Genomic DNA, 17,787 nt, shown 5'->3' on the forward strand with positions numbered 1-17,787 from the left:
AACAGATGAACTGTCTCCCTTGGGACAAAGCTTGCCTAGACATCAACTGAGCCACAGAGCGAAATTGGTGCAACTTTCAGTAATCTTCGTCCTATTGAGCTCGAATGTCTCTAGGGGCCAACGTCTAATTGATTTTAATTAACGTGATAGCTATGTGAGAATTGATTCACCTAATTTGGGCAAGAATCTGGTGATGAAATCCAGTTCTTATCTTGTTGGGGTGATTGCCCTTACTATGTGCGGATTAATTGATGTATGTGTATCAAGCATGTATTCACACTTTTACTAAAATTAAAATCAAACAATTACCACAAAATTTTAGGCTAATTGGGAATCAAATTAAATAAGAAAGGTTTAGATGTTACCAAAGAGAATTTTTCCAGCAATTTTTTTTAAAAGCAAACCTCTACAGCATTCTTTTTTCAGCAATTCCCTTTTTGATCATCCCAGACTTCCTCTTCGATTCCTGATCAAATAAAAATCAAAAATTAGTAAGAGAGAGAAAGGAGATAAGAAAAGTAACAAAAATAGAAATTATTTTTATTTTATTTTAGATATATATATTTTTTGAAAGTTTTTTTTTGAAAGTTTTTTTTTAATGAAAAGAAAAACAACTATGCTAACAATCCCCGGCAACGGCGCCAAAAATTGATAGTCAACTTTAAAGACCACGCAATAGCACATATCTAGTAGGATAGTGATTACGGGTATCGATCCATAGGGATTGGGGTATAGTTATTTTTCTTAAAAGAAAATTAAAAAGAAGAGTTTGTGAAGAAAATTAAACTAAGAAATTTAATAAAAAAATGCAATTAAAATGATATCAGTTTGAGGGAACCTAGGGCAAGGAATTCACCACTAACATCGGAACAAGGGTTATTTATAATTTATTTCGTTCTTGAATTAACATGCAAATTGGCTACAAGCCTAATAAGCATTCGAATAAAAATTTCACAAAAGCAATTTAGGCATAGTCCATCTTTAGTTAGCATGAAATGTCTATCCTAATCTAAGGTGGTAGCACATCGCATCTTCCTTAAGCATGAACTATCTTATTTTTACTTTAATGATCATGAAGAATAGTTGTACGAACACCATACTTAAAATCACAAAAATTAAATATGATTCAAAAGAAGATATCCATTAGAAATAATAATAAGTTCATACAACCCCAAGAATATAAAATAAAATATAAAACCCGTGTTCCTTTGTTAGGGCTGCATCCAACCCTAGAGAGGAGATCAGCCTTCCAATGAAGTCGTGGGCGACAGCAGCAGTGGTACAGCAGCGGGCTCTCATTTCTTCCTTCCGGCTTTTTCCTCTCCCGTGGGACTCCCTTAGCATTTCATTTTTTTTTCTTTTTCCGTGGGAAGTTCTTCCCACAATACCCAAAAGCCTCTCTTTCCTTTTTTACTTCGGTGGGAACTCCCTCTCTCCCGAGATGATCTTCTCCCGGTCGTCAATGAATCCTCCTCTGTTCACCCTGGGGCCTTTTATAGGCTGCGACTCCCCTCCTCTGTTTCGAATGTAGATAAGGATGAACCCTTTGCCGTTGGGATGAAGCTTGGCCTGATTCATGGACTGCTGTGGTTCGGATCAAAGGAGAAGACGCGTGAAGCCGGACGCGTGGGAAGATGAGCTGAGACGTTAGCGATTTCATGGGATCAAACCGGAAGAGAAGCTGGGATTTGAGTTTATCCCATGGATATGCAGACGCTGGGAGTAAAACGGAATGAAGGTGCTTAGATATGGCTCAGTTCGATGTTTGATTTCCTTTGGCTGGGAAGAATCCCTCGCTGGTGGACGTGGAAGAAGCCTGGTCGTGGAGAAACAGGGGATGTTTGGATGCCGTGAAACTCGCAAGGATGGAGCTGGAATCAAATGGATGCAGCTGGGAGATGAGTGGATCACGGGAGGATGAACTTGATTCGGTTGGGAACAGGGGAGATGTTCCATGGGATTCGGCAGCTTGGGTGTTGGATAAAGATAGAAGTTTGTATGGCAAGCATCGCGGGAGGAGCTGTTCCGTGGGATATTGGGACTTGATTCCGAAACAGGGGAAAAACTTGGATTCGGTTGACAGTTTAGATGAAGCTTCCGTGAAGCTTGGGAACGGCTGGCCATGCGTGAAATAGGGGAGAAGATCACATACGGGTCTGTTCCTTGGGATAAGGGTGCTCTGTTATGCATTTGGTTCGGATTTGTGGATGAGAAGAAGTCAGAAGAAGATGGAATGCTCATCCGGAAGATGCTGGGGTGCTGTTCACGGCTTAGATGAGGTGCCGGAAGAATCGGGAGGATGAAGCTGCGGACGTACTCTGTTTGTGGAGGTTTGGATTTGTTCTTTGGACTGCCGAAGATGTGGGCGCTTGGAGTTGGGATCTCGGGAAGATGAAGCTGGACGTTGGGAGATGTTCATCCGTGGAGGGAATCTAGCTGGAGAAGCTTAGGAGAAGGAATTTGAACGGGATGAAGCTGGGAGTTAATCGCGGATGAGATGAAGGCTGGCTTGGGCTTATCCGTGGGTGATGGAAAGCTAGATTCGGTTGAGAGGGAGTGATCCGGGAGAAGCTTTGAGTTTCGAACGGAATGAATGTGAGAACGATCCAAAAGAAGGGGAAGTTTGGATATGAGAGCTTATCCTGTACATATGGCTCTGTTCCTAAAGAAATGACGTGGAGGGAAGCGGAATGGCTGGGAGGAGATCTGGGATTATTCATGGGAAGTTGAAATGGATTGAAGGGGTGAGGCTTTGCAATCTGTGCAACTAAGATAGTATGCTTTGAGATCTGAGAAATAATTGATTGAAGGGATTGTATTATTTTTAATGTTAAAACAGGAGAATTGGAATGAGTGGGACGAAATTTAGGTGAACTTGGAAAGCACTGGATTTTGGAGAAGAGTTCTTGGAGTCGACTCAGGAGAATGTGAAATTGTGAAATGATGTAGTGTCCGTTTAGGCTTTACCTAATTGAGCTCGACTCGACCTGCATGCATTAAGCTTAATCAATAAATAATCAAATCAAACTTGAATTACCTTTAAAATGTGGTGATAATACATTTTTTTAGTTAAATTTACAAAATATGTGAATTAAATTAATGATAAGTGCTATAAATAAGATATTAATTTATGCATTATTTAGCACTTATCACACCCCCAACCTACATTTTGCTAGTCCTCGAGCGAAAAAAAAACAAACTCACTTTCGCAGGAATCGTGATTGCATTTACCGTATGCAATAAGGCTTTAAACCCCTAGGTGGCCCTAGTGGACGAGTTTTGTCTCGTGAGGGTTTTCGGCTCAGATACCCACAAACTGTTGTCTCTACCCAAAGAATTTATTTTATCGTTTTATGAAATCTAATTTCAAATGCATAAGTGCCAATAATTTCAAAAGCACACAAAGTTTTAATTACTAAGTCAGCCCAAATCCTAAGTCAGTATGCAACTTAAGTTGAAGTCATTAAGTTTCTGTTAGAGAGTTGTAAGGCTTATTTATACTTGGGTGCTTGGTGATATCTGGACCATACACAAGCTAAGGTTTTAGATTCTCCAAAATACTGCTAAAGCTGGTAGTTTCCAAGAATTGGTCAGATAAGACCTAATCACTGATTCAAAATCATCCTATCTTGCAGGATTTCGTGAGTTGTGGATGCTTACTTTAATACCTCATGGGCTTTATCTGTAATATTCCAGTTTACTCAAATTTTTACAGCGACGGCTTTCACACTATCGTCTTTTTTCAAGGTCAATATTATTATTTTTTTTTTAAATTATAAATAAATTACGTACTTTTACTCTTGTAATGATTCCTCCGTATAGCGAGCATTCAGTCAACACTCCCACACCAGATGGCATAAGGTGTTGGGCATCAAGACTCCCCTATGGACCTATGCTCAGGTTCCTCATACAAGCCCGCTGACTTTTGACAATAGGTAGCCCTTTTCGATGTACCTGACTATTTTTTTTAATAAATATGGAATAATAGTGAATTAGATAGGAATGATTCATCAGGACTCAAGGTTGCTACCAGACTTAACAACATAATGTTGAACCTAACCCTTAGAAGTGCAGGCCATGTGTATTGTGAAATTCCAAAGTACAAATTATCTTACCACTCACTAAAAGAACTTTTAATGAAAAGAACTCAAATTGTCTTATTCCTGACAAATCATTGGGCTTTTTAGATTTTATATACTTTGTGTATTTATCATTTCAGCACTAAGGCATAGAAATTAGTTTTTTTTTTCTAAAAATTTATTCAAAAATATGAAAATGCGAAAAATTTCTTCAAAAATTCGAATCCTATACCCCCAACCTAGATCAGACATTGTCCTCAATGTTTTTTTTATTTTTTTTTTATTTTTTTATTTTTTTGAGATATTATATTATGATTTTTATTTTTTATATATTTTTTTATTTGGGATGAAAATATGATGCATATGGAGGATAGAAGCATTGTACCTTAGTTGCATCAGTAATATGAGGACTCCTGAAAAAAAATGCGACAAGAAAATATGCAAAAATAATCTATGAGAATTGGGTTGCCTCCCAACAAGTACTAAGTTTAACGTCTTCAGCCAGACGGAGCGCATCCTTATCGAATTATACCGGATTCATGCCGAGTTCTCCAAGAAAGAAAATTTGTGGAAGACTGATTGTCGAGCAAGGAGTTATACTCTTCTGATCAGTCAAGTCAAGCATGCACTAAAAGAAAAATACGTCAAATCCTTGTATTTGCCCTAAAATCACTAGACAGCTCCTAACTGGTTTGAAGAGGACACCTAAGCCTCCAATCCGGTCTAATGAACGAAGTTGACCAGGTAAGCTCCCAGGTAAGTGGGGGGTCACGATGCGTTGCAAAGGTCCCACTTAAAAACCACTTGCCTCGAACAGATGAACTGTCTCCCTTGGGACAAAGCTTGCCTAGACATCAACTGAGCCACAGAGCGAAATTGGTGCAACTTTCAGTGATCTTCGTCCTATTGAGCTCGAATGTCTCTAGGGGCCAACGTCTAATTGATTTTAATTAACGTGATAGCTATGTGAGAATTGATTCACCTAATTTGGGTAAGAATCTGGTGATGAAATCCAGTTCTTATCTTGTTGGGGTGATTGCCCTTACTATGTGCGGATTAATTGATGTATGTGTATCAAGCATGCATTCACACTTTTACTAAAATTAAAATCAAACAATCACCACAAAATTTCAGGCTAATTGGGAATCAATTTAAATAAGAAAGGTTTAGATGTTACCAAAGAGAATTTTCCCAGCAATTTTTTTTAAAAGCAAACCTCTACAGCATTCTTTTTTCAGCAGTTCCCTTTTTGATCATCCCGGACTTCCTCTTCGATTCCTGATCAAATAAAAATCAAAAATTAGTAAGAGAGAGAAAGGAGATAAGAAAAGTAACAAAAATAGAAAATATTTTTATTTTATTTTAGATATATATATTTTTTGAAAGTTTTTTTTTTTGAAAGTTTTTTTTAATAAAAAGAAAAATAACTATGCTAACAATCCCCGGCAACGGCGCCAAAAATTGATAGTCAACTTTAAAGACCACGCAATAGCACATATCTAGTAAGATAGTGATTACGGGTATCGATCCATAGGGATTGGGGTATAGTTATTTTTCTTAAAAGAAAATTAAAAAGAAGAGTTTGTGAAGAAAATTAAACTAAGAAATTTAATAAAAAAATGCAATTAAAATGATATCAGTTTGAGGGAACCTAGGGCAAGGAATTCACCACTAACATCGGAACAAGGGTTATTTATAATTTATTTCGTTCTTGGATTAACATGCAAATTGGCTACAAGCCTAATAAGCATTCGAATAAAAATTTCACAAAAGCAATTTAGGCATAGTCCATCTTTAGTTAGCATGAAATGTCTATCCTAATCTAAGGTGGTAGCACATCGCATCTTCCTTAAGCATGAACTATCTTATTTTTACTTTAATGATCATGAAGAATAGTTGTACGAATACCATACTTAAAATCACAAAAATTAAATATGATTCAGAAGAAGATATCCATTAAAAATAATAATAAGTTCATACAACCCCAAGAATATAAAATAAAATATAAAACCCGTGTTCCTTTGTTAGGGCTGCATCCAACCCTAGAGAGGAGATCAGCCTTCCAATGAAGTCGTGGGCGACAGCAGCAGTGGCACAGCAGCGGGCTCTCATTTCTTCCTTCCGGCTTTTTCCTCTCCCGTGGGACTCCCTTAGCATTTCATTTTTTTTTCTTTTTCCGTGGGAAGTTCTTCCCACAATACCCAAAAGCCTCTCTTTCCTTTTTACTTCGGTGGGAACTCCCTCTCTCCCGAGATCTTCTTCTCCCGGTCGTCAATGAATCCTCCTCTGTTCACCCTGGGGCCTTTTATAGGCTGCGACTCCCCTCTTCTGTTTCGAATGTAGATAAGGATGAACCCTTTGCCGTTGGGATGAAGCTTGGCCTGATTCGTGGACTGCTGTGGTTCGGATCAAAGGAGAAGACGCGTGAAGCCGGACGCGTCGGAAGATGAGCTGAGACGTTAGCGATTTCATGGGATCAAACCGGAAGAGAAGCTGGGATTTGAGTATCCCATGGATATGCAGACGCTGGGAGTAAAACGGAATGAAGGTGCTTAGATATGGCTCGGTTCGATGTTTGATTTCCTTTGGCTGGGAAGAATCCCTCGCTAGTGGACGTGGAAGAAGCCTGGTCGTGGAGAAACAGGGGATGTTTGGATGCCGTGAAACTCGCAAGGATGGAGCTGGAATCAAATGGATGCAGCTGGGAGATGAGTGGATCACGGGAGGATGAACTCGATTCGGTTGGGAACAGGGGAGATGTTCCACGGGATTCGGCAGCTTGGGTGTTGGATAAAGATAGAAGTTTGTATGGCAAGCATCGCGGGAGGAGCTGTTCCGTGGGATATTGGGACTTGATTCTGAAACAGGGGAAAAACTTGGATTCGGTTGACAGTTTAGATGAAGCTTCCGTGAAGCTTGGGAACGGCTGGCCATGCATGAAATAGGGGAGAAGATCACATACGGGTCTGTTCCTTGGGATATGGGTGCTCTGTTATGCATTTGGTTCGGATTTGTTGATGAGAAGAAGTCAGAAGAAGATGGAATGCTCATCCGGAAGATGCTGGGGTGCTGTTCACGGCTTAGATGAGGTGCCGGAAGAATCGGGAGGATGAAGCTGCGGACGTACTCTATTCGTGGAGGTTTGGATTTGTTCTTTGGACTGCCGAAGATGTGGGCGCTTGGAGTTGGGATCTCGGGAAGATTAAGCTGGACGTTGGGAGATGTTCATCCGTGGAGGGAATCTAGCTGGAGAAGCTTAGGAGAATGAATTTGAATGGGATGAAGCTGGGAGTTAATCGCGGATGAGATGAAGGCTGGCTTGGGCTTATCCGTGGGTGATGGAAAGCTAGATTCGGTTGAGAGGGAGTGATCCGGGAGAAGCTTTGAGTTTCGAACGGAATGAATGTGAGAACGATCCAGAAGAAGGGGAAGTTTGGATATGAGAGCTTATCCTGTACATATGGCTCTGTTCCTAAAGAAATGACGTGGAGGGAAGCGGAATGGCTGGGAGGAGATCTGGGATTATTCATGGGAAGTTGAAATGGATTGAAGGGGTGAGGCTTTGCAATCTGTGCAACTAAGATAGTATGCTTTGAGATCTGAGAAACAATTGATTGAAGGGATTGTATTATTTTTAATGTTAAAACAGGAGAATTAGAATGAGTGGGACGAAATTTAGGTGAACTTGGAAAGCACTGGATTTTGGAGAAGAGTTCTTGGAGTCGACTCAGGAGAATGTGAAATTGTGAAATGATGTAGTGTCCATTTAGCCTTTACCTAATTGAGCTCGACTCGACCTGCATGCATTAAGCTTAATCAATAAATAATCAAATCAAACTTGAATTACCTTTAAAATGCAATAATGAAGGTAATACATTTTTTTAGTTAAATTTACAAAATATGTGAATTAAATTAATGATAAGTGCTATAAATAAGATATTAATTTATGCATTATTTAGTACTTATCAGGTAGTTGCAGAGCAAGCACTACGCTTCAAATTTTTCGCCTCGAACAATGAGGTGGAGTATGAGGCGCTTATTGCCAGGCTGAAGCTGGCAAAGGAGCTGAGGGTCAAGAATTTGAAGGCGTTCAGCGACTCCCAACTGGTCGTGAACCAGATCTTGGGAGACTTCGAGGCGAGAGAACCATCAATGAAGAGGTATCTCCAAAAGGTCCGAGACCTCGCCCCCATACTGGGCTCCTTCGACATCCAGCATATCTCCAGAGCAGAGAATACGAGAGCAGATCAATTGTCAAAACTGGCGACTTCCCGCATAAGCGAGCTTCCGAAGACCACAGTGCTTGAGTATCTCCAGGTGCCTAGCACCGAAGAGCCTGAACCAGCTCTCTGCATCGAGACCGAGCCGAGCTGGATGGACACGTTCGTCGCTTACCTGCAGAGCGAAGTCCTCCCCAATGACGAGCTCGAAGCCTGCCGGATTAAACGTCAGGCTTCCCGATACCTCCTATACGAAGGCAAGCTCTACCGCAGATCGTTCACCTCCTCCCTTCTTAGATGTCTCCGTCCCTCAGAGGTGGATTATGCTATGTGAGAGGTTTACGAAAGAATCTGCGGGAACCATCTAGGAGGTCGGGCCCTGGCCCACAAAATTTTGCGCCAAGGATATTAGTGGCCCGCACTCCAAAAAGATACATTGGACTTTGTCCAAAAGTGCGATCGGTGTCTGCGGAATGCCAACATTCATCGCCAACCCTCGGTTCCACTGACCTCGATCAGCGCCCCATAGCCATTTGCCCATTGGGGATCGACATCTTGGGACCATTCTCCCTAGCCACCGGACAGAGCAAGTTCCTCATTGTCTCTGTCGACTACTTCACCAAGTGGGTTGAAGTTTAGCCGGTGGCCCAAATTTCTGAGCCAAAGATGTGAGACTTTGTCTGCAAGTCAATAATCTCCAGATTTGAACTTTTCCGTATCCTCATATCCAACAACAGCCGCCAGTTCGACAACGCCCACTTCAGAAAATTTTGCTCCGAGCTCGGCATCGACCACCGCTTCACCTCAGTCGCTCATCCACAGACAAATGGAGAAATCGAGGTGACGAACTGCACCATCCTCCAAGGGCTCAAAGCCAGACTCGACCGAGCCAAAGGGCAATGGGTCGAGGATCTCTACAATGTTCTCCGGGCCTACAGAACTACATTCCGTCTCCCCACCGGCGAGACCTCCTTTAATCTGGCCTACGGGACGGAAGCTGTCATCCCCTTAGAGATCGGGCTTCCATCGCTAAGGGTGGAGAACTACGATGAAGCCTCCAACTCATCCCGACTCAGAAGTAATTTGGATCTCGTTGAGGGGACAAGGGAGGCTGCCCGAGTCCGCATGGCGAGATACCAATGGAAGGCGGTGCAGTACTACAACTCCAAGGTGAAAGTCAAGCTCTTCAAGGTGGGGGATCTCGTCATGAGGAAAGCTGAGGCTTCTCAACCTACCGAATAAGGGAAGCTTGCCCTAAACTGGGAAGGGCCATACCGAGTTGCTCGAGTCCAGCATCTTGGAGCATACAAGTTGGAGTCCCTTGAGGGAACCCCTATTTTCCAAAGCTGGAACTCCGAAAATCTCCGGATATATTATCAGTAGAACCCTAGGGGTCTCCGATGTTTGAAAAACATAACTAACATTTCTCCTCATGTTAATTTACTTACAGCTCTTCTTCAATTATTCAATACTTCTCCTGATGATAATCTACTTGTGAACTATAGGATGCCCGACTAAGTCCAGATGCCCGACCAATTCTGGATGCCCGACCAAGTTTGGATGCCCCAACTAAGTCCGGGATGCTCCATCGCGACAACTCCGAGTCCAATCTTCATCTCCAACAAGACCTCGACCAAGCTCGGGATGCCCCACCACATCGACCGCGGGCCCAAGCCCCCTCAACCTCGGGATGGTCCCCCGACTAAGGTCGGGATGCCCCGCTGCGTCGACCGTGAGCCAAGTCTCCCTCGATCTCGGGATGCCCCGCTGCGTCGACCGCGGGCCCAAGCCCCCTCGACCTCAGGACGGTCCCCCGACTAAGGTCGGGATGCCCCGCTACGTCGACCGCGAGCCAAGTCTTCCTTGACCTCGGGATGCCCCGCTGAGTCGACCGCGGGCCCAAGCCCCCTCGACCTCAGGACGGTCCTCCGACTAAGGTCGGGATGCTCCGCTGCGTCGATCGCGAGCCAAGTCTCCCTCGACCTCGGGCCCAAGCCTCCTCAACCTCGGGATGGTCCCCCGACTAAGATCGGGATGCCACGCTGCGTCGACGGCGGGCCAAGTCTCCCTCGACCTCGGGATGCCCCGCTGCGTCGACCGCGAGCCCAAGCCCCCTCGAGCTCGGGATGGTCCCCCGACTAAGGTCGGGATGCCCTGCTGCATCGACCACGAGCCAAGTCTTCCTCAACCTCGGGATGCCCCACTGAGTCGACCGCGGGCCCAAGCGCCCTCGACCTCGGGATGGTTCCCCGACTAAGGTCGGGATGCCCCGCTGCGTCGACCGCGAGCCAAGTCTCCCTCGACGTCGGGATGCCCCGCTGAGTCGACCGCGGGCCCAAGCCCCCTCGATCTCGGAAAGCACTGCTGGGCGCTGCTGAGTTGACCGCGAGCTAAGTCTCCCTCGATCTCGTGGCGACATCTTCACAACTTTTCGACGACATTCAGCGCCCCCCGACAACGCACCTCGAGCTGAGTGGAGGCACCTTGCTGAGTCGACCATGGGTCGCTGAAGCCGACCTCGGAGCAGAGTCCCTTAGCTCGGCTCGGACAACCCGACCCGAGACACTTAGCTCCAACTGCACAATAGGTATATCCTACTCGGTACGAAAATCTCTCTATACTTACTTAATTATATTACAGAACGATCAACGGACGAAGCTCGCCTCCTACATGTATCTCCGATGAAGCCCCGACCAGGCTCGGGATCCTCCGACCAAGGCCGGGATGCTCTCCCGAGTAGACTGCGAGCCCAGACTCCCTCGACCTCGCGCACGATCTTCCGACCGAGTCCGGGATGCCCCGACCAAGTTCGGAATGATCCACACCGCCAATCTCCAGCTCAATCTCCACCGACTTCAAATTTCTCCAAACAAAGGCCTGACCTAGTTCGAGATGGCCTGCAACAATGACCTCGAGCTCTGCCCGATGATGTCCTAGCCGGGCTTGGGGGTACCCAGTCACACTGACCACGAACTCAAGTTCCGCCCAATGGCATCTCGACCAAGTTCGAGATCAAAAAGAATGAAAGCTCCGACGGCAGCTCAATTTTGGCCCACGCTGCCATTGAGTCCGAGCTCAAAGCTTTAATAAGGCTCTTCCAGAAGTCGAACCCAAGGACTTGGCGAAATTTCTCTGGAAGATGAGCCAAAGGGCTTAGCGGGATTTCTTCGGAGCCCGAGCTCAAAGACTTGGCGAATTCCTTGGGAGTGTAAGCCTAAAGTCTTAGCATAATTTCTCCGAGACCGAGCCTGAAAGCTTAGTGAGTTCTACCAGGACCTAGGTCTAAAGACTTAGCCGAGCAGCCAAGATAAAAGTTTATCAATTATGCAAATGGAAACAAACACAAACACACAGCAGAATTTGGAAAGAAGATATTTCATTGATAAAAGCCCGAAGGCTAAGTACAAGATTAGGCCGCAGAGGCCGAAAGCTAAGCACAAAATTAGGCCATAGAGGCCAACCTCATTTACAAAAAAAAAGAAGAAGGGAAGAAGCCAAGTCCTAGGGAATTTCGAGGGCGGTAGTGGCCTCGGCGTCAGCCTCAAGGTCGTCCATGACGATCACGTTCTTTGAGGGAGCCACCCCGGGGTCCTCCGCTGGCCCATGTCCGTGAGGATCTGCAACCTCCTTGGACGGGGCCTCGCCAACGGCCTCAAAAACAGCCTCGGCCACTTCTTCAGGGGCGTCCTTGGTAACTTCTCCGGGGAGAACTTCCCTAGTTGTCGGATCGGTCACCTCGGCCTTGGCCTCGATGGTCTCCCGTTCGGCCTCGGGGCTCGCAGGCATGCTGCTGGTTGTGCCGCCGTCCGCCAAATCCTCGGGCTCGCCCTCGTCCTTGGTGATCCCCATGCCGGGCTGTTGCCCAAGGTGACAAGCCAAGAGAGGGGGGGGGGGGGGGGTGAATTGTTTTTTCTAAATTTTTCGATCCCTTAATTAAATCAATTGATGAGTGAGTGGTTTAGTTAATATTAATTGAGTGTCTGTAGTGAAGTTAGAACAATACACAATACAAAGATACAACAAGTATAGTGGTTCGGTGCTCTCCTAAGCACCTACGTCCACTCTCCAAGTGTCCTCTTGGAAATTCACTATAATCCCGCGGATTACAGTTGGATTGTTTTTCGAGCTCACAATCCAAAAACCTTTACACTTTGGTTTTCCGGGATTACCAAAAATCTATGTTGGTTTTGCGGGCTCACCAACAACCTACACCGTTGGTTTTACGGGCTCACCAACAAACCTTACAAAGTAATTAAGAAGAAAGAGTTTGAAACTCCAAGAAGAGCAAATATAACAATTTTACACTAATAGAAGAGATGAGAAAATAGTTATCGCTTTGAGGATGCTCTTCTTTTCTTTGCCAAGGTTACTTCACTTCACAATGGTTTGGTGGAGCTGTTGAATGCACACTAAGATTGCTCAACCACCTCCTTTTTGAGACTTAAATGGAGAACCTTGATGAAGGATGCTAGGGCTTGCTTTGACTTGAATGAACTATTGATTTCTTCGCAAAAGATCCTTCCTCTGATGAATAGTGTCACTTTAAATACTTGCCCACCTCCATTGGTCACTCCCCATTGGTTAGATTTGAAAAACTAGCCGTTACTAGCCATTGGGAGGTCAAAAAGTACTTCTGCAGAACTAGCCGTTATGCCCTTGCCCGTGCTGGGATCGACCCAAACTTTTCTGGGGTCGACTCAACTTACTGTTCATTAGACTTGGGGTCGACCCAACTCACCCTCTACAGTGGGGTCGGCCTTCTCAGGAACCACAGAACCTTGCATTTTCGGCTATTTTTACTGGGGTCGACTCAACCTTTCTTGGGGTCGACACATGCTACAGTGGGGTCGACTCAAGCTCCATTGGGGTCAACCCTCTCAGTGATTACAGAGACGTAGTTTTTGAGCACATATCCTTGGGGTCGGCTCCATTGGGGTCGGCTCAAGTATTCTTGGGGTCAGCTCTGTTGGAAATTATATCCTAAATGTCAATCGTCAGCATGTTGATGATTGAATTTTGTAAATGAATTGATAAATTAATAAAATGTTATTTGGCATTATTTATCATTTCATTGTACATCTTCAAATGAACTTTTATATGATGAAGTCCTTAGGACTTGTTTTATGATAAAGGAGGATTTATCTTCAAGTCCTTAAAACTGTTCGCGATCAAATGATATGCTGTTACTAGGACGACAGCATTATCGAGATTAGGTCGTTGTGTGACATATATGTTGGTTGTTCTCTTAACCAAGGAGTGTGGAGACACTAATATGTCACACAGATGAAGTGTAGGAGTACATTTCACTGAACGCGACCAATTATGGAACGCTCTACTGTCAAAAGATGTTCCGAGCGGATATGGGTATAAGTTTGGCCCTCTAACCTGAGACCACAACCTGTGACTAGCAAGCAACTCACTGTACTTTGGTACCGGACTACCTGAATTTCTAATTCACTGACGGAAGGTCACTGGGTACAGTCAAGTACTTGCATAGTCAGTTGTGAGTCAAGATGGAATTGACCCCTCCTGAAAATAGGAGATAATGCCTTGTGTTCAATTTAGCAAAATCTTGGCCAGGATAATCCTTGTGAGAAGTCACAGGATTTCTAAAGTTGAATCACATCATGGATGCACTTATTACAGAGTTGACAGAACTCTGAAATCATCCTGATATTTAGGAGTCATAGGGATAAATTATACGGTAACCATAGTCCAAGGGTTCTTGAATGTTGCTTTGCAATCATTCGGCCTATCCGGACGTCGGGTACCATTGCTAGATGGTCATTTCGATTAGTACAAGAAGTTGTTCTGGTGCTACTAGCTTAGGTTCGAAACTATAGGGTCACACGCATAGAAATTTCTAGGTTGATCAAATGGCTGATTGATGATTAAAAATCATTCAGGGGTAATTTGGTCAATTCGATTGACAAATTATCCTAAGCAAAAGTTGCATTAAAATAATTATTAAATTATTAGAGGATTAATTAGTAATTGGATTACTAATAAATTCAATTTGATTGAATTATTGGACTTTAATTAAGCCAAATTGAATTTAGATTCAATTTGGGCTAAATTAGGGTTTGACCTAATTCGATCGGGTTCAACCCGAGCCGATTGGGCATAACCTAATTGATCGGACTTGACCCAATTAGATTGAGATTGACTCAAGTCAATTAAGAGTTCTTATTTGATGAGGATTAAGTATCCAAATAATTAGAATTTATTATGAAAAATAATTTCTAAAATTTAGGACCCTAGCTTTCTTTCTTGGAGAAGAAAGATACCTCATCCTTATCCCTAAAAGCAGTGGTGCCTATCCTCTTTATTTTTGGCCAATTTTTGGTGTGAGGAAAGAGGAGGCGTGGGGATATTTTTAAGAAAAATATGGTGCCTCAAATCTTTCTAAAAAGATAGGAATCAAATCCCTAATTTGTAGGGACTGCATGATGCATCAAGTAGGGTGGCGTACCGCTGAAGCTTGGGGTGCAATAACCCCCTAATTTTTAGGGATTCTTGGCACAAGATTAAAACAGAATTTGTTCATCTCTTATCTGCTGATTCACAAAAATTTTTTGGAAATTTTATCAGCCAAATTTATTGGCCAAAAGAGGTGTGAGGCATGGGGGGTCTTTTGGCTATAAAAGGACTCCCACACCTAGGGTTTGTTGAGATGGTCTTTAGAAAAGGTTCTAAATTCTGAAAAAATTATGAGAGCCAGCCATCTTCTCTCTCCTTCTTCTCCTACATCTCCATCCTTCATCCTCTTGAAGAAGAATCAAAAGTTGAGTGCTTCAAGGGAGAAAAGTTTAGCCACTGCAGCACCTCTGCATGAGCTAGCACTCCTGCAGTTGTGGATCTTCCTAGAGCTTCGCATGGACTATCCGTAGAGGCCGGACACGTGTGCGGCTATACAAGGTGATCAAGACATCATCAAAGTTCTCAAAGCAAAAAGGTATGAGATCTGATCTCATTAAAAATTAAAATTAGAAATCAACTAGGTTGCTGAAATTTTGTATGACTACATGTTAGACATAGAATCATGCCTACTTGTTTAGGATAAATGTTTAAAGTACTGGATCTATTTTTGTTGTAGAGATATGATCTCTAGCATGCATAGGAATTAAATAGTTTAATTCATGCTTTCGCTGTAAAATTTTTAAAAAATATATGTATGCGACCACCAGGGTTTCCAACAGTGGTATCAGAGCAAGGTTCAAAGTAGTTTAAACATTTATGCCTAAAACAAGTTTTCTAATCCTAGTAGTCAATTAATCTGATTGGAATGATCACCAGGCCGTCCGGTTATAAGAGAAAGAAGGGTTCATAACCCTCTTTTGCCATTCAATGGGATCTGTTATGGCATGTAGGGGTGCCACTGTGATTCAATCCTTGAAGATGAACCACAAAAAGAAGATTAAAAGTAGTTTTAATCTTTGTAATTAAATCTAAAATCATGGATTTGTTTAGATCAGATTTAAAAGAGATTTATGATTGATTTAGTTGCTATTTTTACATGATTAATTAGATCTGAAAATTAGAATGCATGTGATGCATGAGATCTAAGTAAATTCATGTTGATGTATATGTGATATAAAGAACATGAATAAATCTAAAATCATAAACTTGTTTAGATTAGATCTAAATAAAATTTATAATTCATTTATTTTCTGATTTTGTATGACAAATCAAATCTGAAAACAAATGCATCTGATGTATGCTGTTTAAGTTAATTCATATGAGTTTGTATATGTGATATATGGACATAAATCATCTAAGATTTAAACATGAATTAAATCTGAATTTTAACATGATTAATTACAAATCTCAGATCTGAAAAATAAGTTTTAAGAACTGAAACTTTGTAGTTAGTATGTAATTAATAATAGTACAATGATCTGAATTTTCATAAACTTACACTTAATTAAGAATTAAGTGATGATGAAAACCTAGATCTAGAATTGTGAACTCAATTAAATGACATTGCATAATTTATGGGGCATTTGGGTTAGCTCAAATCAAGTTCTTAAGATTGGGTTAGACCTAGGGTTAGAATCCAACATGGTCCAATTAGAGTTAATTGATCAAATCTAATTAAGTAGTAACTAGATTAGGTAAAGAAAACTCTAGGTCAAATACAATAGTTGTAGATTGATCAATTCGGATCTTTGATCAGACCAAGATGGAACTTGATTTAGGCTCCGTGGTTGAGCTCGAGTCATTAGGATGGTCAAAATCAAAATTGATTAACCAATCGGTGTCTAAGGTAGGTTTGGCAGACTCGACCAGTGGTTTTTAATTGGAAGCTACTCGCACTGATGCGTCTTTGTCGAGTTAATGGCATATCCCTTCCACCGATCTCACTTACCTGGCCGATTTGGTCAATCATTTTTTATTGGATCATTTAATTATTCGAGTTAACCCATGCCTGTAAGAAAAATCAGTTTGACTGATTTAGGTGCCTTCTTAACTGGTTTGAATCTAATTCTTTATAATCTGACTTGGTGAAGTCAATGGAAGAATTTAGGTTAACCGGATCTTCTTATCTATCCTAATTTAATCCTCTAAAATTATTAGGTCCTTAAAATGAAATAGTTATGGGGATAACTAGGTCATAGCCTCCCATTAAGTTAGATGATAATGAGTCCAATATTTCGATAATCATTGGAGGCGCCACACGTCTGGTGCTTATCGGGTATTGAAATTGTTATTTGATATATGATGAGTCGAGTGTACCTTCAATAGGTGGTCAGGTGGGCCGAGCCACACTCGGGCTTGGTCATCTATTAGTTGATTACATGGAACCCTATCATTTAATGGTTGGACCTAACCAGAATCTTTGGTGGAGGAGCCACATGCCTGCTAAAGAGAGTGGGGCAAAAATTATCACTAGAAATTGTTTGGTGAAACAATTGGTTCAGAACCTACTAATAGGTGCATATGGGTTGGCCGAGCCACACTCGGGCCCATATGCGATCAATTGGGTTCTAGTACTCACTAAAGATTTAAGTGTAATTTTTCGAATTTGAGGTAGAGGCTACAAATTTGTATAAAATAGTGGGAGGACCTTTAGACTAAAGTCCAAGTCTTTAGGATATTGTCAATTCATATACTGATAGCCGATTTTCTTTTTATGCAGAAATGGCCACTAGTTTGTTACTTCGTTCATTGTTGGATAATGACAAGTTGACTGGACCCAATTTCAACAACTGGCTTAGAAAACTTAAAATTGTGCTAGAGCATGAACGGATCCTTTATGTGATAACGGATCCAGCACCTGAGCAGCCTGCTGCTAATGCACAGGATACGGTCAGAGAAACTTATCAAAAGTGGCTTAGTGACCGTATCACTATCCGATGCATTATGCTTGCTGCAATGAGCAACGAGTTCAGTCACCGGTTCGAGAACGCCCAGCCCGAAGAAATCGTTCAAGTGTTGAATGAATCTTTTGGCACTCCCGACGACGTTGAAAGGCACAAGACTAGTTG

The 17,787-nt window shown here is 42.6% G+C and overlaps 1 protein-coding gene and 1 long non-coding RNA gene across 2 annotated transcripts; one reads left to right on the forward strand and one right to left on the reverse strand.

The window, feature by feature from the left end:
• Positions 1 to 1,122: 1,122 nt before the first annotated feature.
• On the reverse strand, positions 1,123 to 7,881 carry LOC149752730 (uncharacterized). The gene is made up of 2 exons (XR_016396644.1): positions 6,121 to 7,881; positions 1,123 to 5,357 (listed from the first exon to the last, which is right to left on the reverse strand). It is a non-coding gene; the product is annotated as an uncharacterized LOC149752730 (long non-coding RNA).
• A 60-nt stretch (positions 7,882 to 7,941) lies between these two features.
• On the forward strand, positions 7,942 to 8,633 carry LOC149752731 (uncharacterized). The gene is made up of 2 exons (XM_089925707.1): positions 7,942 to 7,947; positions 8,049 to 8,633. Exons 1-2 carry the CDS (start codon positions 7,942 to 7,944, stop codon positions 8,631 to 8,633), a joined length of 591 nt encoding a protein of 196 aa, XP_089781833.1.
• The last annotated feature ends 9,154 nt before the right edge of the window (positions 8,634 to 17,787 follow it).

The sequence above is a fragment of the Phoenix dactylifera genome, chromosome 10 (assembly GCF_051530095.1).
Source record: "Phoenix dactylifera cultivar Ajwa chromosome 10, Ajwa_hap1_PhDact_Kaust_v1.1, whole genome shotgun sequence".
Classification (NCBI taxonomy): domain Eukaryota; kingdom Viridiplantae; phylum Streptophyta; class Magnoliopsida; order Arecales; family Arecaceae; genus Phoenix; species Phoenix dactylifera.